The 24,775-nt window shown below is 36.4% G+C and overlaps 2 protein-coding genes across 3 annotated transcripts in view; one reads left to right on the top strand and one right to left on the bottom strand.

The window, feature by feature from the left end:
* Positions 1 to 1,678, top strand: part of PDCD10 (programmed cell death 10) — a 51,575-nt gene extending 49,897 nt beyond the window's left edge. For both annotated transcript variants that reach the window (XM_050780039.1, XM_050780038.1), the window contains one exon: positions 1,195 to 1,678. In XM_050780039.1, coding sequence (XP_050635996.1) covers positions 1,195 to 1,276 — 82 coding nt within the window. In that variant the 3' untranslated portion in view covers positions 1,277 to 1,678. The remainder of the gene's footprint in view (positions 1 to 1,194) is intronic.
* Positions 1 to 24,775, bottom strand: part of SERPINI1 (serpin family I member 1) — a 480,054-nt gene that overhangs the window by 137,342 nt on the left and 317,937 nt on the right. The window lies entirely within an intron of this gene.

The following is a 24,775-nucleotide window of genomic DNA, read 5'->3' as shown; positions in this document are numbered from 1 at the left end:
AATGTGCTGTGAGTTTTATACCTGTTTCCTCAAAACAGAAAATTATTGATAGAGCCTGATCTTTAGGCCATCTTTCAGTAGGGGGATGGATTTGCAGAAATGAATTTGCATCCATTTCTTTCTGGCCCTTCTCTCTTTTTTTTTTTTTTTTTTTTGAGACAGAGTCTTGCTCTGTTGCCCAGACTGGAGTGCAGTGGCACGATCTGGCCTCACTGCAACTTCCGACTCCCAGATTCAAGCAATTCTCCTGCCTCAGCCTCCGGAGCTGGGATTATAGACACATGCCACTATGCCCGGCTAATTTTTGTATTTTTAGTAGAGACAGGGTTTCACCATGTTTGCCAGGCTGGTCTCAAACTCTGAGATACCTCATGATCCACCCACCTTGGCCTCCCAAAATGGTGGGATTACAGGTGTGAGCCACCGGGTCCAGTCCCTGGACATTCTCTTGAGAAATGTCTAGGATGCAGGTACATGCTAGATATGATACTAGGAAACTATTAAGGCCACACAATGGGACTAGGGCGTCAGCTCTGTGTTCCAGCCACATGAAGATGAGCCATTAGGAGAATGGGGTGGAGCTCAAAGCCAATTTTAAAGAATATATTTTTATATGTTGTCAGCTCCCAGATTTTGAAACTGCATGATTACTTTGTTGTAAAAATATGTTTATAGTAAAAGTAGTTTGTAGTAGTTTGTCGTTTAGAATTTCTACCTCTTTTTTAAGGAGATAAGTGGGATGAATCAGATTAGAAGTAACTAACTTTTTCTTGAGTATTATGCCCATTAATTAATTATGCCCATTAATTACAGATTTTGAGATTATGATACTTTGCTAGATTTTACTTGTTAACTTCTATGAAACCACAGCTGGAGACCACATCTGAATCCTCCTTTTGGCCAGTTAACTTGTTCCACCTATAAATGAACTGGGTTGTTGAGGCACCACCTATCATTACCAGCCCTCCAACATTTTATTGCCAGTCAGAACCACCAGGGGGCAGTAATTACTAGATAGTTTAAAATGATGCAAGACTATTAAATCCTAAATTGGAATAAAAGTTTTAATACTCAATACTAACTTGTCTTTTTTTTTTTTCTTAAATTGATTTCATTGCTACTTTTAATAGTATAAATCTTAAAAGGGTGAATTTTTTGGATGAAATTAATGCTTATTCTTTTCTTTTTAAACAGGGCAATAAATGTGTTCATAAGTGCCAACCGACTAATTCATCAAACCAACTTAATACTTCAGACCTTCAAAACTGTGGCCTGAAAGTTGTATATGTTAAGAGATGTACTTCTCAGTGGCAGTATTGAACTGCCTTTATCTGTAAATTTTAAAGTTTGACTGTATAAATTATCAGTCCCTCCTGAAGGGATCTAATCCAGGATGTTGAATGGGATTATTGCCATCTTACACCATATTTTTGTAAAATGTAGCTTAATCATAATCTCACACTGAAGATTTTGCATCACTTTTGCTATTATCATTCTTTTAAGAATTATAAGCCAAAAGAATTTACGCCTTAATGTGTCATTATATAACATTCCTTAAAAGAATTGTAAATATTGGTGTTTGTTTCTGACATTTTAACTTGAAAGCGATATGCTGCAAGATAATGTATTTAACAATATTTGGTGGCAAATATTCAATAAATAGTTTACATCTGTTAAACATTTCTTTACTTGAAAAAAATGCATATATATATGTGTGTGTACATATATATATATATGTGTGTGTATATATATATATGATCAGAAGACCAAGACAACTTGGTGTAATGTCTAAAAAACTTCTAACGGGAGCTTATCAGCAGTTTATCAAATAATAAAGAAACAAGAATTTCTATTTTTGTCCTTAATCACTTTGGACACAGAGTAGTCAATGGAAATATTTTTGTTAATTATTACTTATAAGGTACTGAGTATTTTTATATGATTTCCAACCTGTTTTAAAAGACTTATGTGTAAGAGATGGCATTTTCTAGTGTTTCTGCACTATAATGCCACTTTTTGAACTCTTGTTACAAATGTAGATTTGACTCTTAAAAATTAAGCCTTTCGTATACTGGGCCCTCATAAGCTTTGCACATTTTTCCCCCCAAAAAATAGCCACAATTAATAGTAATTTGAAGCTATATCAATGGTTGGATTGAAATTGTCATGAGTGTTAACATTCTATACACTCTTCAACTAGGTACAGTTTTATTTCACCATAGAGAAGTTTTAAGGAAATAATGTATCAAGTGTTCATGTTAAGTGGTTTCATTTTTCAATTATAAAATAAAGGGAAAAATCAGAATTTCCTTATCTTTTATAAAGATTTTAGATGTTAAACTAAGTTTCTGTGGGCAGTATATTTTTTTGCTGTATGCAACTCAGTTATTTTATTTTTTCTCCATTTTAAAAAACAGATTTTTTTTTTTGAGATGGAGGCTCGCTCTGTCGCCCAGGCTGGAGTGCAGTGGCCGGATCTCAGCTCACTGCAAGCTCCGCCTCCCGGGTTTACGCCATTCTCCCGCCTCAGCCTCCCCAGTAGCTGGGACTACAGGCGCCCGGCACCACGCCCGGCTAGTTTTTTGGGTTTTTTTTTTTTAGTAGAGACAGGGTTTCACCGTGTTAGCCAGGATGGTCTTGATCGCCTGACCTCGTGATCCGCCCATCTCAGCCTCCCAAAGCGCTGGGATTACAGGCTTGAGCCACCGCACCTGGCCAAAAACAGATTTTTAAAGAATTATTATCATTGGCACCATAAAAGTAAAATATCCTGTTAAATGTAAATGGAAAATATATTGAAAGGAGCAAAAAAAAAAAAGGCAATTGGATGAAATCTCTTAATTAATGAACATTTTACTGACTTGATTTTTTTTCTTCAAAGATATGTAGCCAGTAAAACAAATAGAATGTTGATCTTTATTTATTTTTGACATAAACTGTCATTCACTCTTTGAAGTAGATGGGTGATCATTTGCTGAATAGACTTGTGTATATGTGAAGAAAAAAGACACTGTTTTATTTGCAGCAGACTTTTTAAACATCATTTCTAACATCATCTAACATCGTTCCTTCTGCTGTCTTTACCCTCCTTAAAATAACCAGTTACCAGACATGCCTCAAATCACCTGTTTTTATAAGCTTTCCATATTTTCATTCCACCGTCCATTACATCTGGCTTCTGCTTTCATGAAATATTCCTCCACAAGGGAGGCTTATTCTTAGAGTACTTTAGTTTCTTACGTGATCCTTCCAACAGGGCTGAGTTTGCATTAAAAGGAGGCCAGGGTGGCCCCAGTTAGATTCATTTCCAGAGAACAGAAAAGTGGCTTCAGAGGAAAGGAAGAGGAGGAAAACACAAATTTGTTGAGCACCTTCTCTGTGTCAAGCATTAGTTACATTTACATAATTCTCTTAACAGTCCTATGATTTAGCTATTTTACAATTGAGGAAACAGAGCTTAGGGTACACAGCTGGTAACTGCTAGGGCCAGAGTTTAAATTTGTGTCCAGATTCCATGTTCTTTCCACTGAACTGTACTCCCTGTATTACTGAAAATAAGTCTTGTTTAGGGTATTAGTTCCCAAACACCATTTTGAGAAACCTCTCCCTGGTCCACAGGAAAATGAGAAAAATTAGAGCAATGTGATTGTTTTTTCATAGATCTAACTGTACTCATTTTAAAGGATCATGGAGATTATTGCTGTTTTTGATGTTTGAAATACTGTCCACACTTTAAAAAAAAGATACAGTAAATTTTTTTTAAAATGACTTTTAAAAACCTTATTAGGCAAAACAGATTGACATCTCATTATTGAGCTGTCTTAATTGATTTAAACGTTTTATATGGAAATAATTTCAAATTTACAGAAAATTGGCAAGCATAAAAATAGTGCAAGGAACATCCATATGTCCTTTACCCAGACTCAACTATTGTTCAGAATTTAGGCTCTTCATTTTATTGTTTGCTTGTTCATTTATCCTCCCTTAAGTTTCCTTTACTCTGGATCATTTCCATGGCCACCTTCGTCTTTTATAGCATTGAATCAGATTTAAGTTATGCATTCTTGGTGAGAATACTCTGTTGATGGTACTGTGTCATCATGGTATGATATTGGGGGCACACAATGTCCATCTTATTGGTGATGCTAATTTTGATCACCTGATCAAGGTAGTGTTCAGTTTCTCCAATGTATAGTTACTGTGTTTTACCTTGCAATTAATAACCTGTGGGAGACTCTTTTAATTCCATGCTTTAATTCCATGCTAACGTTTTTATCCAAGGTTTAGCATGCATTGATGATTCTTGATATTCAGTCTCCAACTTCAGCATTCTTTCCACATGTACTAGTTGGCAATTAATATTTTATTGTAAGCAGGAGCCCTCCTTTCTCCCCTGATCCATTCATTCATTCATCCATCCATCTATATCCGTCTCATTTTTACATCTGTTATTGTTATAAACTCATGCTTTTTAATGTTTTTCCAGTGCTTTTTAATTAATTTTACCATACTTACTTTGTATGTTTTACCATACAACTTTGATGCTCAAGTTGCCTCAGATTTGGCCAGAAGAAACTATTGAGCTGGCTCCCATGTCCTTGGGATATCCCGTCGTTTGTTTAAAGGACTTCATAGGTTATATAAAAGAAATTCCAGGATTTAGAGTCAGCAATTTCTCCATAGAACCCTAGGGAATATTAGATACCTAGATCTGGATGCTGGATGTACTCATTGCTACTGGGTGTCTGTTTCTAGGCTATTCAGCAGACAGAACTAGAAAAGTCGTGTATGTACACTTGACCCTCTGTATCCATGAGTTGTGCCTATATGGATTCCACATCCCTGGATTCAACCAACTGGGAATCGAAAATATTCCACAAAGTAGAAGATAATACAATGATAATTTTAAAAATATGGTATAACAGCTCTTACATAGCATTTACCTTGTATCAGGTATAAGTAATCTAGAGGTGATTTAAAGGATATGGGAGAATGTGTGTAGGTTATATGCACATACTATGCCATTTTAAGGGCCACGAGCATCCTCAGATTTGAGCATCCTCAGATTTTGGTATCCTCGGGGTTCCTAGAACCAATCCCCCATAGATATCAAGACATGACTACATTAACACTCAGATGTGCATGTCCAGATAGCATTTACATGTGCTTATATACATGTTATGTTTGATTTCCGAAATGAATTTATACTAGTGCCTCCAATTTCAATCCATTATCGCAGGATTCTTTCTCACCGTCACTATTCCATATTTCTATGTCACTCCTTCCTCAGAAGTCCTGGATTCCCCCAAAAATCAATTATTCACTCTATAATATATCTGAAATAATTTTAGAATTGCTTTTGCCTATATCACTGTAAAAACAAGATTTATTTTCAGTTCTTTACCCATATCCTGCTCAAGGTTAAGGATAATGGCTACATTGTGCATTTATAAATTAGTTGTATTTTTTTTTCTCCTTCACTGTAGTTATGTTATTTGAAAGATAACATGTTTGCCTTCAGGTTTGAAATTTTTCTCCCAAACTCCTCCCATTCTTGTTGATCTAATTTTATTTAAAAATTTTATGGGCCGGGCATGGTGGCTCAAGCCTGTAATCCCAGCACTTTGGAAGGCCGAGACGGGCAGATCACGAGGTCAGGAGATCGAGACTATCCTGGCTAACATGGTGAAACCCCGTCTGTACTAAAAAAATATATAAAAAAATACCCGGCGAGGTGGCGGGCGCCTGTAGTCCCAGCTACTCGGGAGGCTGAGGCAGGAGAATGGCGTAAACCCGGGAGGCGGAGCTTGCAGTGAGCTGAGATCCGGCCACTGCACTCCAGCCTGGGCGACAGAGCGAGACTCCGTCTCAAAAATAATAATATAATAATAATAAATTTTATGGAGCCATAACACGCTTCTAGAAGTTAGAACCTTACCAAAACATATACCCAGAAGCGTAACTTTCTCTTCTATCTGTTCTGACCCATTCCCATCTGTTGTAAGTATCCAGCTTCATTGGTTTTGGTTTTTGAAGCTTCTTTTTTATGGAGGAAAACAAAAAATGTATATTTTCTTTCCATTCTTTCTTATACAAAAGGTAGCATACCTAAAGGGAGACCAGCCATCTTAGTTTGCTTAGTACTGAGAGGTTTCTTGGGACAAAGAACTTTGAGTGCTAAAACTGGGACAGTCAGGCAAACGGATGGCAGGTCACCTTACATACACATTCTTCGTTAAAACAGTTTTGTTGATGCATAATTTGCATACCATAAAATTCACATATATGTCCCTTTAAATATTGAGGTATAATTTAATGCCATAAAATTTACTCATTTTAAGACTGTGCTATTTCGTGATATTTGACAAATTTACGGAGTTGTATAACTTGACCATGGTCTTACTAGATTGACATCATTGCTACAAAATATGCTCAGTTACAGTTCATACTTGTTTCCTCTTCCAGCTCCAGGGAACTTCTATCTAGTTTCAGTCCCTATAGATTTTTCTTACCGGGACATTTCGTATAAACAGAATCATCTAATAATACCTTTTGAATCTGGCTTCATTTGCATAATATGTTGTTTTTGAGGTTCATCCATGTCATAGCATATATAGGCATTTCTGTCATTATTGCTGAATGGTATTTTATTATATACCATATTTTATCCATTTACATGTTGATGGACCTTTGGACTGCTTCCTTTTTTTTTTTTTTTTTTTTTGCAGTGATGCATAATGCTGCTATGAACATAAAAGTGCAAGTCTCTGAAAGTGGCTTTTCATTTAGGGGTAGATATGTAGGATTGTAGTTGCTGGGTTGTGTGGTAAATTTATATTTATTTAAGAAACGACCAAACTGTTTCCTAAATAGCTGTATCGTTTTACATCCACATCAACAATGGATTAGGGTTTCCTGTTTCTCCACATCCTTACTATTTGTTAATGGCTTTTAAAAATTATAGACATTCTTGTAGGTGTGAAGTGGTGTCTCACTGTAGTTTTAATTTGCATTTTCGTAATAACTGAACTTTTTTGTGTGTGCTTATTAGCTGTTTCACATACATGCTCTTATACATATTCCATTTTTCACTTACTGTTTCCATAAATCACTCCATGTAAATTCAGAGATCTCTCGCTCTCTCACTTTCTCTTTTGTAGTATTCCATGACATATAGATGCCAAAGTTTTTTCTAATCAGTCTGCTATCTATGGGCATTTAGGTAGTTTTTAATATTTTACCAAAATACAAATAATGCTACAATGAATCGCCTTACATGTGTATTTCTGTTTAAGGTATTTCTTCAGGCTACATTCATTGAATACTAAGTCAAAGGATATATATATGCATGTGTAGTTTTGTTGGATATTGCCTTTCCATAAAGGGTGTGGCATTTCAGATTCTACCAGCAATGCGTGAGACTGTTTTCCCACAACTTCACTAATAATGATATGCTGTAAAGCTTTTGAAGTTCTGCCAATCTGCTAAGTGGAAAGTAATATCTCATTATAGCTTTAATTTGCATATTACAAATGAAGTTAACATCTTCAAGGACTATTTTTCTAGTTTGTGATTGTGTGACTGTGTTTATGGTGTTACTTTGCCATGCAAACTTTTGATTTATGTTTTGGTAGTCAAATTGATTAACTCTCCTGTGAAACCATCTGAGTTTGGTGTTTTTTGGGAATTAGTTTCTTGATAACTTTATTTCTTATATTTAAATTGATTTCTTTACATTTTTGGCTTAAAGCGGTCAGTTTGCTAAACTGTATATTTTTAAGAAATTATCCATTTCCTCTTAGTTTTCAAATGTATTTCCACTGAAGTAATCTTTTATGTCTTTTTAAAAAATTCCCTATATCAATAGTTATTTCTCCCTTGTTATTTTTTCTTCTATCTGCACTTTCTCCCTTTTTAAAAAAATTAAACTAGCAAGTCATTTTTTTTATTTTTTTTTTATTTTTTTTCAGGACTTTAACTCATTAATTTGATATCCTGCTTTTCTATTTTCTATCTCAATTTCTGTTCTAATAATATTTTCTTCTTTGGACTTTTTTGTATTTTACTTTGTTCTAGTTCTTTCAAGTTAAAAATTTAGCTCTTATTGATACAGGTATTTAGGGCTATGATTTTTTTTTCTGATTACTGCTTAGAATGTATCTCATAGATATGTTTATTACCATTATTTTTCAGAAATTTTGTAATTTTTGTTTGTATTTCCTATTTTGTCCAAGCGCTAAGTTTAACAGAGTATCTTTAATTTACAAGTAGAAGGGCCTTTTTGGTTTCATTTTTAATTTCTATTTTTATTGCACTGTGATCATTGGTATTGTTTGTAATAATTTTACCTTCTACTACCTGCTGATATTTTCTTTGTGCCCTAATATATGTTCGAAACTTTTAAATATACATGTGAATGTATGTATAGATTGTATATTCTTTTATTATTAGGATGTAGTATTCAGTATATATTTAAACATCTACCTTGTTGATTGTTACTTAGTTCTTATGTATCTTTGTTTTTTGTTTGCTTGACCAGTCTTCTTGTACTGTGTGTTAAAGTCTCCTTTTAGTAGTATGTTTGTCTTTTTGCATCTGTTGTAGTTTCTGTTTTAGGTAGGTGTTGCTGTATTGTTGTCTAGATACGTGTTACATCCTAAATGTGAAATGTGGATTTTAAAATTATAAAAGTGTCCTTCTTTGTTTTATTTAATGACTTTTGAAATGTGTCTTTTGACCTTGAGTTAAACCCATTCACATTTATTGATATGTCTGTCATGTTTAGGCTTAATTCTATTTTTTTTTTTAAATAATTTTCATGTGTATTATGCCATACTTACTGTGTCTTTCAAGGTTTGGTATGTTTCTGCTTTTACAGGAAGATTTACATTTTTGTTCCAGTGGTTGCTTTGTATTAATATTTTATAGTCTTTTAAATGTATTAATATTTTATAGTCTTTAAATTAATATTTTATAGTCTTTTTTTTACTTCAACTTTTACTATCAGATATGTTGTCTTTAGAACATATCCTTTAACTCTCACCTGTTACCTAAGTGATAGTCAGTGTGCTCATTCATACTTTTCTCTTTTTCTCTCCTTTTTCTTTACATTTTAAATTGCATTTTTCTACTTCATCAGAACATCGAATGTTATATATTACTATTTTACCCGTGTTCCCATCGTTATTTCAGTCTAAACTTTTCAATTAAATATATGCAGTGCTCACTGTCAGTCCTTTTGCCAAAGTTTTCTTAGTCATTTATTGGTTAGATGAAGTTCATCTTTTAGCAGATTCCTCAGGAAAGGCACATCTATATAGTATTCTTTGAGTTATTTTGTGTTCAACATTATTTTCCTATGGTCTTGATACTTAAAGAATACTGCGGTTGTTTATAATATCCTTGTTTCACATCTTCTTTCCTTAAGTTTCTTGAAAACATGGCTCTGCTGTTTCCTGCTTTGTATGTTATTTGGTAAGTCTGGTGTCAGTCTAATTCTCTTGCTTTTAAATTGTTTCATCTTTTGCCTAGAAGCCATTCAGACTTTTTCTTTAATTTCAGAGTCTAATAGTTAGGATATGTATCACTGTGGATTAATGCAGGTCAGTTTTCCCTCTACTTGATGGACATTTTCTGTGTGTAAATAGAGGTGGCCTACTTTCTTCTGTCTTCTGTCTTCTGTCTTCTTTCTTTTTTCTTCTCCTTTCTTCTTCCCTTTCTCTTCCTCCTTCTCCTCCTCCTTCTTTCTCTTCTTTTTGCTCCTCCTCCTATTTTTTTTTTTTGAGACAGGGTCTTTATTGTCCAAGCTGCAGTGCAGTGGCACAAACATGGCCTACTGCAGCCTTGACCTCCCAGGCTCAAGCAGTCCTCCTGCCTCAGTCCTCCAAGTAGCTGGGACTACAGGTGCATGCCCCCATGCCTGGCTAATTTTTGAATTTGTTGTAGAGACAGGGTTTTGCCGTGTTTCCCAGGGTGATCTTGAACTGAGCTCAAGCAATCTGCCTACCTCAGCCTCCCAGGTACTGAGATTACAGGCATGAGCCAATGCACCTGGCCCAAGGTCTTTTTTTATTTCTGGAAAGTTTTGTTAAATTAATAGTTTAAAATATTAGTTTTTTCCCATTGTTTTTGTCTTTCTGGGTCATCAATTAAATATATGTTGGACCCTCTTTGCCTGTCATCCATTTCAACCACTTTATCTCTGGCCACTTTTACTCCTTGCCTACCTCATTTTTGTGATCACAGTTCACGGTTGTTTTTCTACTTTTCTTTAAGACTCTATAACTTTTGTATCCAAATATCTTCTCTGAGCACCTTTTAATTTAATTTGTGTTTTTGTTACATATATTTTTCTATTTCTTTCTTGCATTTAATCAACTCATTTTATTTCTTATTATTTTTGTGCATTCTGTTCTGTGTTTGTAATGCTTGTACTTCTGATTCAGTCCAGTTTTTTAAATATGCTTGAGAATATTTAGTTGGAATGTGCTGGTGCAGTTTTCATTGGCTTGTATTTTTGTTTTTGTTTAATTTCTTTTAGATAAAGGCAGATTTTCATCAGCAGAAGTGAATTGTGTTGATGTTGAGAAAAGAAGGACTTCAGCATACCTTGCTCTTTTTATACCATCAGAGATTTAATCTTTCCTTCTTATTTTATTCTTCCCTTTTACTGCCTCATTATCCTCTGGAAGCAGTGCTTCACTAAAGCTTCCACTTCCAGTCTTGCTTCTTAATATGTAAGTAGTGTTGTAAACTATCAAGTACTTACCTGTGTTCGGAATTTTAGACTTTAATATTGCACTTTCCCTTTCTAGGCAGAAGTTTTCCTTTGCTTTGTCTAAGTCTTCTGTCCCCTGTACTCCTTTTCACAGAATCCCTTAAGACTCCCCTTGCCTACTCTCCACACTTAGAGGCTTACAGCATCAGGGGAGCAGTAGGAGCTCTCTGTTGGAATTTTTCTTCTCTGCTTAGAGGTGACTTGAAGGCTGCAGTATTTTCTGAATGCATAGGTCATCTAAGGTTTAATTTATTCTCTTTGTTAATATATCATTTCATTTAGTAGGATATGGGGAACATTCATAGCTACCATTGTTCTTTGGAGCTATAAGATTCTTTTCCAGTTTTTAAAGTAATTTTGTTTGTGAAATTTATTATTCCTGAAATCTATGGATTAGAAGACTGACCCTTAGAGATAAACTATCCTGTGCTGTCTCTTGGGAGGACAGATTCAGCAGAAAGTTATTGGCTTTTCTCAGTTTTTCCTTTTTCCTTCTCTCTGAGATCAAGGTGCCAGTATGGTTGAGTTCTGGTGAGGGTTCTGACTTCCACACAGCTTTCTCACTGTGCCCTCACATGGCAGAGAGAGGGACGGAGAGAAAGCTAGCTCTCTGATATCTTTTATAAGGGTATCAATCCTGTTACGAAGGCCCCACCCTTAAGATCTCATCTAAACCTAAGTATCTCCCAAAAGTCCAATCTTCGAATACCATCACATATGGAGTTAGGGTTTCAACATATGAATTTTGGGGGAATGCAATTCAGTCCATAGCACCCCTCAAGATAGTATCTGCTTGGAGTATAGAATTCAGGATTCTAGCAGGGCAAGGAAAGTCTGACACTGGTGGTTGAAAAGAATAGTATTCTTGAAAAGAACAGAAATAAGTGTATTGTTGATAGTGTTAGCTAAGTATCGTAATCAAATGGAGATGAGTTCCACAAAGAATTGAGAAAGAACACGAGAGATGGCAGCCAAAAGAAATGGTGAATGCTTATTAATGAACTGCAACATAGCAGGGATAACGCAAAAGAAATCAGTGAGAAATGAAGATCATATATTAATATATTAGATATTCCCGAAAAGACCCCAGAAGATAAAACAGCAACTCAGATATAAAGACATAGAAAGTTCTTCTTTTTGGGATGTTCTACTTTTCCAGAGGGCTATACATAAATGGAAATTATGTTGTAAATTTTATTTCCCTAAAACCTGTCTGTGGGTGGGATAGCTAATCAGATTCTTATTAGCTGTGTGCTCTTATATAAATCGTAACTTTCTGAGCTTTAATTTCCTCACATAAAATTTTGGGACACATGAGACTTTCTTCCCAAAATATTAGCCCACTCAATATTTGCTTTCTTTTAAGGAGACTATCCTCATTATATTTTGTTTTTGGTTCCCTCTCTGCATTCTCCTAGTAGAAGATGGGCTAGAGAATAGGCAGTAGAACTGTGTATGAGGGTTCTCCAGAGACTAGGATATAAATATATGTGTGAAATTAGCTCATGATTACAGAAGCTGATAAAGTTCCAAGATCTGCTTCAAGGTAAGCTGGCAAGCTGGAGACCCAAGAAAGCTGATGGTTTAGTTGCAGTCTGAGTCCAAAGGTCTGAGAACCAGGAGAGCCAATGTTGCAACTCCAGTTCAAAGACCAGTAGGCTCAAGACCCAGGAAGAGCCAATGTTTCAGTTCAAGTCTGAAGGCAAGAAAAAAGCAATGTCTCAGTTTGAAGGTAAAAAGAATTTTCTCTTAGTCAAGGGAAGGTCAGCCCTTTTGTTCTAATCAAGCCTTGAACTGACTGAATGAGGCCCACCCACATGATGGAAACAATCCTGTCTATCCATGCCGCTGATTTAAATGTTAATCTCACCTTAAAACACTTTCACAGAAATACCCAGAATAATGTTTGACTAAGTATCTTGGCACTCTGTGGCCTAATCAAATTGGCATGTAAAATCAATTGTCATAGTTGACAAGAAGGGAGTCTCGTCCTGTTGGCAAGACTTGCCGTAGAGGGAAAGGAAACAGCAAAACAACCTAGAATCAAAATTATAAATAATTTTGATTTAGAATTTAAATCACAGGAAATATTCTATTGTTTTTGAAATGTGATTGTGACATCACCAGTGAGGCCAGTCTTTACAGTAATTTTGGTTCTGAATATGAAAATCCTTAATTTTTAAAATTGGCAAATCAATGGTCTATTTTGGGACCACCTCCCCCACTACCTCCATGAAAGCCAAACTTTATAGCAGCGGAGTCCAGTCTTTTGGCTTCCCTGGGCCTCATTGGAAGAAGAATTTTCTTGGGCCATGACAATAGCAGATGAGCTTTAAATATATATATATATTGCAAAAAAAAAATAATATTTTAAGAAAGTTCACAAATTTGTGTTGGGCCCCATTCAAAACCATCTTGGGCTACATGTGGTCCATGAGCCACAAGTTGGACAAGCTTGTTCTATAGCTTACCAACAAGTAGGCCTAAAGAAAGAGGAAATATAGTTCATTTTAAGGGGAAAATAGCCTACAAAAGTTTAACCTGAAAAGTCAATTGAGGCTGTTGAAATAAACTGATAATGAACAGATTAATTGGAGAAAAGGCATACAGATTTATTAATATGCACACGAGCTGAATAAAATGTGAGACTCTGAGAAGGGCCACATAGCTGAAACATAAATAGCATAAAGGAATAGGAGCTTGATACATTGGGGGGGAGGTAGCAACAAGTTAGGGGAGGGAAAGGGGAGGAACCAAATGATGAGCAAAGGCTGTCTTATTATTTAGATAAAAGTTGTTTTAGAGCTGCATCCGAAAGAATAGGTGATAGCCTGTCTGCCTGCAGTGATGAAGTAATCTCCTCTGTGGTGATTAATCTTTCCTGGTTGCTTGATAAGTTTCCTTGGAAAAGGATTCCAGACCATTCTGTTCCTTTTGGAAGAACTTCCTTCACTCAGTCAGATAAGGGAACTTCAGAGAAAGGCCCTCCCTGCACTTCAGAAGAGAAGTTGTGGGAGGAGCAGAAGGTCAGAGAAAAACATTGGTTCTTTCTGGAGCATTTTAATCTCCTTTGTTCAAAGCACTCAGCATGTTTGGGGTGTCATTTTCTGAGCCCCAATACTACTAAATTGTCAGATTACTGACCTTTCAATATTGAAGAATGTCATCTTCCTAAAACATACACACAAAAGAATACAGAGACCAGAAGAAGGACAGTATATTATCTAGCCGAGCATCCAGCACAGTGCTTAACACTTAGTAGGTACTTTATAAATATTGAAGGAATGACCCTTTAGACTTCTTTTGCTTCAATAATATCAAGTATGTATTACTTACAGAAAATCTGTAGGAAAGATAAAGTTAAGAGATTAAAGGTGTTAAAACAGAGTTTTTTCTTGTAGAGAAACAAAAGAATAATCAGGGAAGAGAATGCTATAAAAACTAATGAACCTTCCGACATCTTAAGGGAAACCTAAGATAGATGGTCCCTCTTGCTAAAATTAATACTAAAGAAAGGAGAGGAGGCCCAAGGCGCAGAGCAGGGCGGGCTGGGTGGGGGTAGGAAACCACACAAGAATGCAAAAGTGAATTTGTTTACCATGCCTTTCAGCTATAAGATTTATAAAAAGAAGTTAGGAGAAGAAGGAAAATGTCCTGAACAACTATTCTAAATAACATTACCTTATAAATGTACTGAAATGTTAACTCAGCATGAAATAATTGAGATATTTGTGATTGTTTTGTAAAGATGCTAAATAAGAGGGCAAACAGCACTTCAGAGAAGATGTCTCTTCATCTAGGCACATTGCCTAAAAAGCTGAAAATTATCAGCAGATACTATTCTAAATGGGATATGGAAGAGAAGAAATTTTGTGGATTAAATTCCAAATGAAATTAAGATTACTATGGGAGAAAACTGCTGCATACTGGTCTATTTCACCTACTTTCTTGATTAGCATTTGTATTTGACCTCTTTATCATATTTATACATTTCTATTTTCTATTAGGCTTCTCCAAAATTTGTTTTATAGAGTTTTTATGATTTTGACAGTTCAGTGTTTATATTCCAAGCAAAAGTGATAAGCTTTTTCAGGCATGTGTTACTAAGGTCTTAGAGAAAATAAACCCAGTCATTTGATACAACAGCAGGGAAATAGGAGTCATCTTTCTAAATCAAACCAGCTATTCATACACCTATTTATTATCTCATTTTATTCTACAATTATCCTACATACCTGATTTTTCAAGTGCGCATAGGAAGCTATTCTGTGCATGCCAGTATACTCACTATTTCTTAGCTCTTTCTTTTGTTTTTAAGACAGAGTCTCACTGTGTCCCCCAGGCTGGATTGGAGTGCAGTGGCATAATCTCAGCTCACTGCAACCTCTGCCTCCCGGGTTCAAGTGACTCCTGCCTCAGCCTCCTGAGTAGCTGGGATTACAGGCCCAGGCCACCACACCTGGCTAATTTTTTTTTATTTTTAGTAGAAACGGGGTTTCACCATGTTGGTCAGGCTGGTCTTGAACTCCTGAACTCAAGCAATCCACCCGCCTCAGGCTCCCAAAATGCTGGGATTACAAGCGTGAGCCACTGCGCCCAGCCAGCTTTTTGTTTTTTTGATGATACAAGTGCTAAATGAGTTAGTTACCTTAGTTTTCTCTAAAGTCCCCTTCTGAAGGAAGCTGCCTCACCTATGCAGAAAGAGATCTGGCCTATTCCTATGTGACCGTTCCCAGGTACAGTGATTAACTAGACCAGCAGCAGAATCCTTATCCAAATGAAAAAGAATGCTGACTTCTGGCCTTGGAGATAGCTTTCCTCAACCATGATGAGCTGGGTCACTTCACATTCTTGCTCCAGATTCTAAACCAGGTAATTCTAAGAAGTACTGGTTGGCAGTGAGAAAGGAAGCTGAAAGGATACGAACAGGCTTATAGCAGAAGGAAGCACACAAGAGCCAATGTTCGGAGAAAGCAGAAAGCATGAGTAAGAATGAGGAGAGAATTGATCAAATGTTAAGTTGTCTGTTGATAGAGAAAGAGCAGAGTATAGAAGAGAGAAACAGCTGGAGAGTTAAGTTACAAGGAGATGAAAGTTCACCTGGCTGCTGTTGAGATAAAATAATCCAATCCCCAGTCCTGATTTGTTTCCAGAATGACCTCCCAGTTCCAAACAGAATCAAACTTGGCTGTTCCATAATTCCTTACTTACCTGTTCTTTTGCCTCCTTGTGTGTTCAAAATACAATAAAACAAAACAAAACAAAAAAACAGAGAAATATAGGCAAATGATTTCAGGTATAACTGCAGTGAATAGTGAGCAAAATGCTGATCTGCACTTTATAAAAAGAAGAAATTGGGAGAAGGAAAATGTCCTGGATGATAATTCTAAAAAAAATTACTTATTAAATGTACCGAAATGTTTAAACTGAAATGTTTAATACTGATCTTATATTGTCCTCCCTTCTACTCCCTCCTCCCTCCATCCTCCCAAAATACAAAACACCTAAGAAAACACACTCTGACACACATAGCCAATTTTTGATTGGACATCCCATTGAGCTGGTTCTCAGAAGCCTAATACTACTATCATGTTCCTAATTGCTGTATTTGTTAGGAATGTATTAGGTTATGTGCAACAAAACTAAGTAATGTTTAAATAATTTTTTTAACGTAGAAAGAAATTTAGAAAAATGCAGTTGCAGATATTGATAGTGTCTTAAATATAGACTTTGGGAGACTTTCATAGGCTTTTCCTCAGTTGCTCATTCATGTCCACATTTCAGGCAGGGTAAAGGGAGGAGGGATTCTCTTGTCTTACTAGATAAAGTGAAAGTCTTTCCAGGGTCCCCAACAGTCTTCCATGTATGCTTTCATTGTTAAGAATTGTGTCACATGGTCATTTCTGCTTATTAGGGAATCTCGGAAAGTACTGGGTAATAACTGGTGTTGGGCACCATGTTCTTCTGCAGGAAAAGGAGTTTCTATTAGCAAGTAATAGATGTTATAATAGAGATGATAATACTGATGGAATGGACTCTGTGACACTATGACACCAAATTATAAACAAGCCCCCTAAGGCCATGCCTTGAGATAAGCAATATTAAAACATTTGCAGCTCACTGACTGCCAGAAGCTGACTGATACTCTCCCACCCCTATTCCACAAGCCATAAGTACAGCTTCGATTTGACAAGAGACTGATTTCAGTAACTTTCGGCCGATGAGAGACTACTGGCCATGGACTTGTTCTGGCCAGTTTACAGAGGCTGCACACTGAGTGCCTTTGCCTCTGCTGCTTCACCTTTTGACATATTGAGCTTCACCTTTTGACATATTGGGCCTAAATACGTTTAAATGTTAAGTCTCTATGCCAAAGATGCATGCATGCACATTTGCTTAATACACATGCAGATGTCCCCCACTTTGTCAATATTCATAGTTCCTCCTATAACCTGTTGAATATATATACCTAGCTAACCTGCTTAGCATAAATTCCTGTCTCACCTTTCCTCCAAAGTGACTGTTTTTGGCCTCTGCTGGAGGCTATCTATACTTCCCTACAGGCTGCAACACTTTATAAGAAATAAAGTTCTCTTGAAATTTGTGAACCTTGAGATGAATGAGATGCAGACAGACAGCACTGGAGAATGAACACTAGTCATGGACACCTGGGCATAGCCCAGAACCAGGGACTTACCTGGGTAAGGTTGTCCTCATACTCAACTAGCCATCTGTTGGTGCTACAACAGCTCAAGCCTAAATCCTGAAATTCACACTTTTCTTTTAGCTTGAAAAAAATTTAAAGCTACAGAAGAATTGCAAGAATTGTACAATAATATGTCTATATGTATGTATGTATCATTGTTATATAATATATATTATCATCATTGTTGAACCCGTTTTAAATGTTGCAGACATGATGACCTTGTCCTAAATACTTGACCATATATCTCTTAAGAACAGGTATATACTTTTACATAACTTAGGGCAATAATCAAATTCAGAAAATCTATTGATTTAATACTGTTATCTAATATAGTGTCATATTTCAATTTTGTCTATCCTTCCAATACTGTTCGCTCCCCACCCTCCCACCCCAATTCAGGAGCCAATCTAGGATTATGACATGCATTCAGTTACCATCTATCTTCAGTTTCAATTTTTCTTTGTCTTTTCGTAAGATTGACTTTTTTTTAAGAGAACAGCTGGTCATTTTATAGAATTCCATCAATTTGGGTTTGTCAGATTATTGACTTATGATTATATTTAGTTATGAATTTTGGCAAGGATATTGCAGAAGTTATGGTAGGTTCCTCTTAGTGGATCTTACCAGCATACACATGATGTCTGTTTGTCCCATTATTGGTGATGTTAACTTCCGTAACTTGCTCCAGAGTACCCCCTTTCTTTCTGTAATTGTAAGTAATCTATGGAGAAGATGCTTTGAAATTGTATACATATTTTATTTCCTAAGAAACTTTCATCTATAGATAATCCTTTCCTGAATCAATTATTATTAAAGTTTGTTGTAAAATAATGAATTTCTATCTCTACCAAAATTTCTTTACTCCCTTGCTTCTTCCCCTCCTTCTTCCCTTGCTTCCCTCCCTTCCTCCCTCTCCCCTCCCTCCCTCCTTCCCTCTCCCCTTCCTTCCTTCCATCCTTCCTTCCTTCCTTCCCTCTCTCCCTCCCTCTCCCGTCCCTCCCTCCTTCCCTCTCTTCCCTCCTTCCTTCCCTCCTTCCTTCCTTCCTTCCTTCCTTCCTTCCTTCCTTCCTTCCTTCCTTCCTTCCTTCCTTCCCTCTCTCCCTCCCTCCCTCCCTGCTTTTCTCCTTCCCTCCCTCCCCACCTCCCTCCCTCTCCCATTCCTCCCTCCCTCCCTCCCTTCCTTCCTTCCCTCTCTCCCTCCCTCCCTACAAAACTGCTACAAGGAAACATTGGGGAAAATCCCCAGGACATTGGTCTGGGCAAAGACTTCTTGAGCAATACCCCATAAGCACAGGCAACCAAAGCAAACATGGACAAATGGGACTACATCAAGTTAAAATGATTCCACAGAGCAAAAGATGCAATAAACTAAGTAAAGAGACAACCCACAAAATGGGAGAAAATATTTCCAAGCTACCCCTCTGACGACGGATTAATCAGTAGAATATATAAGGAGCTGAAACAACTGTATAGGAAAAAATTCTAGTAATCAGATCAAAACATGGGTAAGAGATTTAAATAGACATTTCTCAAAAGAAGACATACAAATGGCAAACAAGGATTTGAAAAGGTACTCAACATCACTGATCATCAGAGAAATGCAAATCAAGACTATAATGAGATGATTGTCTCACTCTAATTCAAATGGCTTTTACCCAAATAACAGGAAATAGCAAAGACTGGCAAGGATGTGGAGAAAAAGGAACTCTTGTACACTGTTGGTGGGAACGTAAATTGGCACAACCACTATGGAGAACAGTTTGGACATTCCTCAAAAAGCTAAAATTGAGCTTCCATATGATCCAGTAATCCCAGTGCTGGATAGATACCCCCATCTCCCACCAGAAAAAAAATCAGTATATCAAAGAGATATCTGCACTCTTATGTTTCTTGTAGCACTGTTTACTAAGCTAAGATTTTGTAACAGCACAGTTTACTAAGCTAAGATATGGAAACAACCTTAGTGTCCATCAACAGATGAATATATAAACAAAATGTGGTATTTATACACAATGGAGTACTACTCAGCCAGCCGTAAAAAGAATGAGATCCAGTCATTTGCAACAACATGAATGGAACTGGAGATTATTATGTTAAGTGAAATAAGCCAGGCACAGAAAGACAAACATTGCATGTTTTCACTTATTTGTGGGATCTAAAAGTCAAATCAATTGAACTCGTGAACTAGAGAGTAAAAGGATGGTTACCAGAGGCTGGGTAGTGTAGAGGGGGTTTGGAAGGAGGTAGGGGTGGTTAGTGGGTAAAAACAAATAAAAATAGAATTAATAAGATCTACTTTTTGATATCATAATAGGGTGACTGTAGTCAACGATAATGTATATTTTTAAATAACTGAAAGGTAATTGGGTTGTTTGTAACTCAAAGGATAAATGCTTGTGGGGATGGATACCCCATTCTCCAGGATGTGCTTATTTTACATTGCATGCATGTATCAAAATATCTCATGTACCCCATAAATATATGCATCTACTATGTACCCATAAAAATTTTTTAAAAATTTAAAAGTTGAAAAATGTATTTTTTTAATGATCCTGATTTGGTCAGTGGGAGCTCCTTTTTGGTTTCTCTTATTTTCTTATTTTAAAAGCACTTTATTACTTCCTAGGCAAGAAAACATTCCAGATTTCTTACACTAACCCAAGAATCATTCATTTCTACAAGTAGAATCGTATTTAGAAATGAAGACTTGGACTGCAGGTGTCACTTTGTAACTGAGATGTCTCAACAGTCAGTGCTAGGAAATAAATGTGTTTGTGTGTGTGTAAATTTATACTGATAATACTCATTCCCATCCAATAGCACAGAGTTCTTCCTTGCCTTTCTCCTTCCCATATTTGTATCTCTCTTCTGCTATAATGGAAACCCTGATTCCTAAAATAAAACAATGTTTACTTATTTGTACAATTCTATAATAGTCACAAAATTGCTACTCCCATGCCACCACAATCTAGAAATCTGTTAGAGGTCAAAATTTCTTTGCACATGCTCTAAAGTTCCTTTGGATTTCCCTCCGCCCCTTGTGGTTATGTCATGCACTTGGTTAGGTTCATTTGTTTCTATTTGTATTCAATTTTAGTTTGTTCCCCAATTTTGTTGACTTATTTTTATTTTTTAATGTTTAAAATATTTACACATTTTCTGAATTCAAAACTTTGCAAAAAGATATTTCAGAATTATGCTGATCCATTCTTGATTCTTCTCCTCTATACTCACTGAATACTCTTTCTTGTATTTCTGATCTTTTTCTAGGGTGTAAATAAGCCATCATCACCTGTCAACTTGATTATCTCTGTTGTCTCCTAGCTGGTTTTGTCCCCTTTCAATCCAGTGATTTGAACCTGGGCTGCACAATAAAATATTTTAAGGAATTTTAAAATATATTGGTGCCTAGATTCCACCTCCAGGGATTTCAAGTAATTCTTCTGTAGGGGGCTGTTATTGGATTTAAAAACAAAACCAATAAACAAAAACTGCTAGATCATTTATGAAACTACCTAGATGAAAACCACTGGGCAATTCAATGATCTTTCATCAATGAACATGTCATTATATTACATTCCCAGCCTAAAATTGCGATAGCTTTCCAGTGTCCTCAGCATGAACACCTAACTCCTCCCTATGGCTCCATGATCTAGGCTTACTTCTCCAGTCAGACTTGTGCCCCTTCTCCCTAACCTTCCTTACCTATGCTATAAGAGCCATCCAGAGTAACTACTTTTATCCCCAGGTATCCAAGGGGATACCAAGGGCCTGGCCACCTCCAGACCTTAGCACACACTGTATCTTCTGCTTAAACCCTCTTTTTCCTATTCTTTATCTGGCTAATATCTAATCATTTGGGTGCCATCATAGATAAGACTTATTTTAATCACATCTTTCTTACCTGATCTTCCATATCTGGTTTAGGAGCCTGCGTATGTTCTTCCTTGGACCCCCTTATTACTCTTTTAATAAAAATGTGTAGTAACCTTCTGCTTTTTGCTTATCTCACCCTACTAGATTACAAACTTCATGGGAGAAGGGCCAGCCTGTCTCTGTCATCATCAGTGCCTATCACCATGCTTGGCCATCGTGGCTGCTCAATGAACGAGTGGGGAAATAAATAGCTGTGTGGATAAACAAATAAATAAATTGCATTCTTTTGATAGAACCCACTTGCCATAACCAAGTTCCAAAATCCTCACTGGTAATCCAGTAAGAGAAACAGGTAGTGCAGGGCTAAGTGTGTGACAGGTTGTACAGATGCTTGACTGACAGGTCGACTTATTTATCCATATGATGATTTCATTTATAATTATCAAAAAAGTATTTACAATGTCCACAGTCATGTTCTGAGTACTTCCAGTATAAATGCAATAATATTACCTGGGACATAGTGTCTTTTATTTTTCTGTAGAGCTGTCAGTATTCTTGTACTTTCCCTTCCCCGTCCTTCTTAAATTAAGTACCAGAAGAGACTTTAAAGAAAATGTAATTTAATCTTTTAATTTTACAGATGAAGATTCTGAAACCAGAGAAGTTAAGTAACTTACCCAAGGTCATGCAGCTGTTTATTGTCATATATCTGTATCATTTTCCTCCTAATTGAAAACTTAACTCATTTCCCTAAATTAATGTCCCACTTGGTAAAGTTGTAAGCCCCATGATTTCCTCCACTGTATTTTCCCAATAGGTACATGAGCTCTGTTTCCTGAGCTAATCACCACCCAACCCCCCCCCCCCCGTGTAGTGGACTTGAACACAACAATTATCACTTGTACCATTTGCTCTGAACATACAAGAATACGTTTTTAAAGTTTTCCTAAGAACCTCATATTGTTCAGACAATGGCAAGAGTTAATCTTGAAAATTGCAAAACCAAAATGTGTTGAGTAAATTGAGATCCATTTTCTCTGCCAGCATTTGGCCTAGGCAATGATTGCAAAAGCTCCATCTGCATTTTTGTAAGATGTCTTCTTTATGAGTACACTTGCAACAACTTGATTTAGGAGTGCACTTCCGATATTAATTTGATGATTGCTGCTCCTGCTGTGGAGAAATAGAGGCCTTTGGTCTTCATAGCTTTCAGTCAAAGGCACCATGCTCAGGAGGTACACTATGTTCCGTGAGAAAAATTTATTGTGCCAGTATTCTCTCTTGGGACTATAGCTTTCAATCTTTCAAAGTGCATTTTGTTTCGGAACTTTGATTTTTACAAGTGTAAAATTCCTTTCTATTGCCCTTTTTCCCTTTTATTTGTTTTCCTAGACATAATTTCTTAAAGTAAACAAAGGTGAAGTGGTAGCATTTTTCATAGAAATGTGGATGTTTCTGATTTTTTTGTGGTAAGTAGAGGCTTTGCCCAGGAAAAAAAAAAAAAAAAAAGAGGATGAAACAGATTAAAACATGTATTTGATGCCAGTCCATTCCTCTTTCTGTGATCTCCTTTTTGTTGGTTAAAACATTCATTCAATATTTATTTGGTGCCTACTATGTGTCAAGCACTGTGCTGGGTGCTTAATATTGTAGGTATATTATTATAATATAATGATTCTATTTATTTGTATCTTATATTAGTCTAATAATAACAAACTTCAACAACATACATTTCTACCCATAAACTTGCTTTGCTGTGTTCCCATATAACCAAATGTATTCGTTTCCAAGGGCTTCCATAACAAAATACCACTAACTCAGTGGCTTAAATTACAGAAATTTACTGTCTTGTTTCTAGAGACAAGAAGCTGACATAAAGGCATTGGCAGGGCCATATTCCCTATGAAGGCACTAGGAAAGGATCTATTCCAGGCTTCACTTACAGCTTCTGATAGTTCCTTGTCTTGTGACAGCAAACTCCAGTCTTCACATGGCTTTCCCTGTGTGTTTGTGTATGTGTGTGTGTTTATAGACAATTTTCTATTTTTATAAGGACACCAGTCATATTGGATTGGAGCCCACACTACTCTGGTATAACCTAATCTTAACTAATTACATCTCCAATCACCCTATTCCAAATAAGGTCACATTCTGTGGTACTTGGGTAGCCCCAGTTGAGACTTCAACATATTAATTCTGGGGCACACAGTTCAAGCCATAACACCCATTCAAATGTCACCAATTCCAAAGCCATTTTTACTCAATCTACCATGCCTCTTCAACCATATATAATTAAGCAATGTTTTCCTTAACATCCGTACCATTTCACCTATACCCTTTTTTACCTATCTGATTCATATAGATGGCTTATGTCATTTTCTGGACTTTATGCTCCTTAATATTAAGACTCATAACTGATAGCTATTGGGTATCACTAGGGTAATGCTCTACACACGTTAAGTCACATAAACATAAAAAATGAATGAATGATCCAACCAAAAAATAAATATTTACATAGCCATTTCTGGCTAGAAAATGTTTTTCTATACATGATTTCATTTGAGTCTCAAAGTAATTATTTGCACTGTGCATGTAGGAATCATTATCGTCACTTAGGACTGTGGAAACTGACACCCAATGAGTGTAAATTTTCGAGTCATATGGACATGGTGGAGGCTGCACCAAAATCCAGGTCTCCTGACTCTAAATTTAGAATTACTGTTTCATTGTATTTTATTCCCTTCAGAGATACTCTTATCGCTATGTTATACTTCTGCCACCCCAGTTAGTGGTCAGTGTACCCAAAGTACTGTAACTGCCCACAGTTTCCCCTTATGAGGCAACTTATCTAAGAAACTTCCAGTCTTATACCGTGACATGTCTCCCCTTCTCTCTATCTCTCTTCTTCTCTCTGTCTCCTCTGTGTCTCCGTCTCCGGGTGCGCGCATGTGTTTATACGTACATATCTCTTCCTTTGGGGTTAAGTCATTCAGTGAGACCAAATTAAAATCGACTTTCTTTCTAGAATAGAGCGTTTAATGTTTTAGGGGAAAAAAACGTCTGATTCTGGGGATTCGGGCACTCAGACAGTCTAAGAGGGTCACATTATGGTAGACAGTAGTTACACTGCTTTGAATATCATTTCTGTTGTTGTTAAAAACAGATTCAGACAGTGCCGAACAGACCAAGCCCTCTTAGGGACAATGTCTATAGTTGACATTAACTCTGACTAATCATAAGGAAGGAAGTATTTTTTCAAAATGATAAAACCACACATCTACTAACTCATACAAATGTGTGTGCACACACAATCATTGCATTTAATAACTAACATTGAAATATTGATATAGCATTGCTCTCTGGGATAGATTTAGACATAAGACCTTCCTAAACACAATGAAAATGATTACAGAATC

This window comes from Macaca thibetana, chromosome 2 (genome assembly GCF_024542745.1).
Source record: "Macaca thibetana thibetana isolate TM-01 chromosome 2, ASM2454274v1, whole genome shotgun sequence".
Taxonomy (NCBI): Eukaryota; Metazoa; Chordata; class Mammalia; order Primates; family Cercopithecidae; genus Macaca; species Macaca thibetana.
Note: the sequence above shows the minus strand (reverse complement) of the source record. Positions and strands in the feature narration are given on the sequence as shown.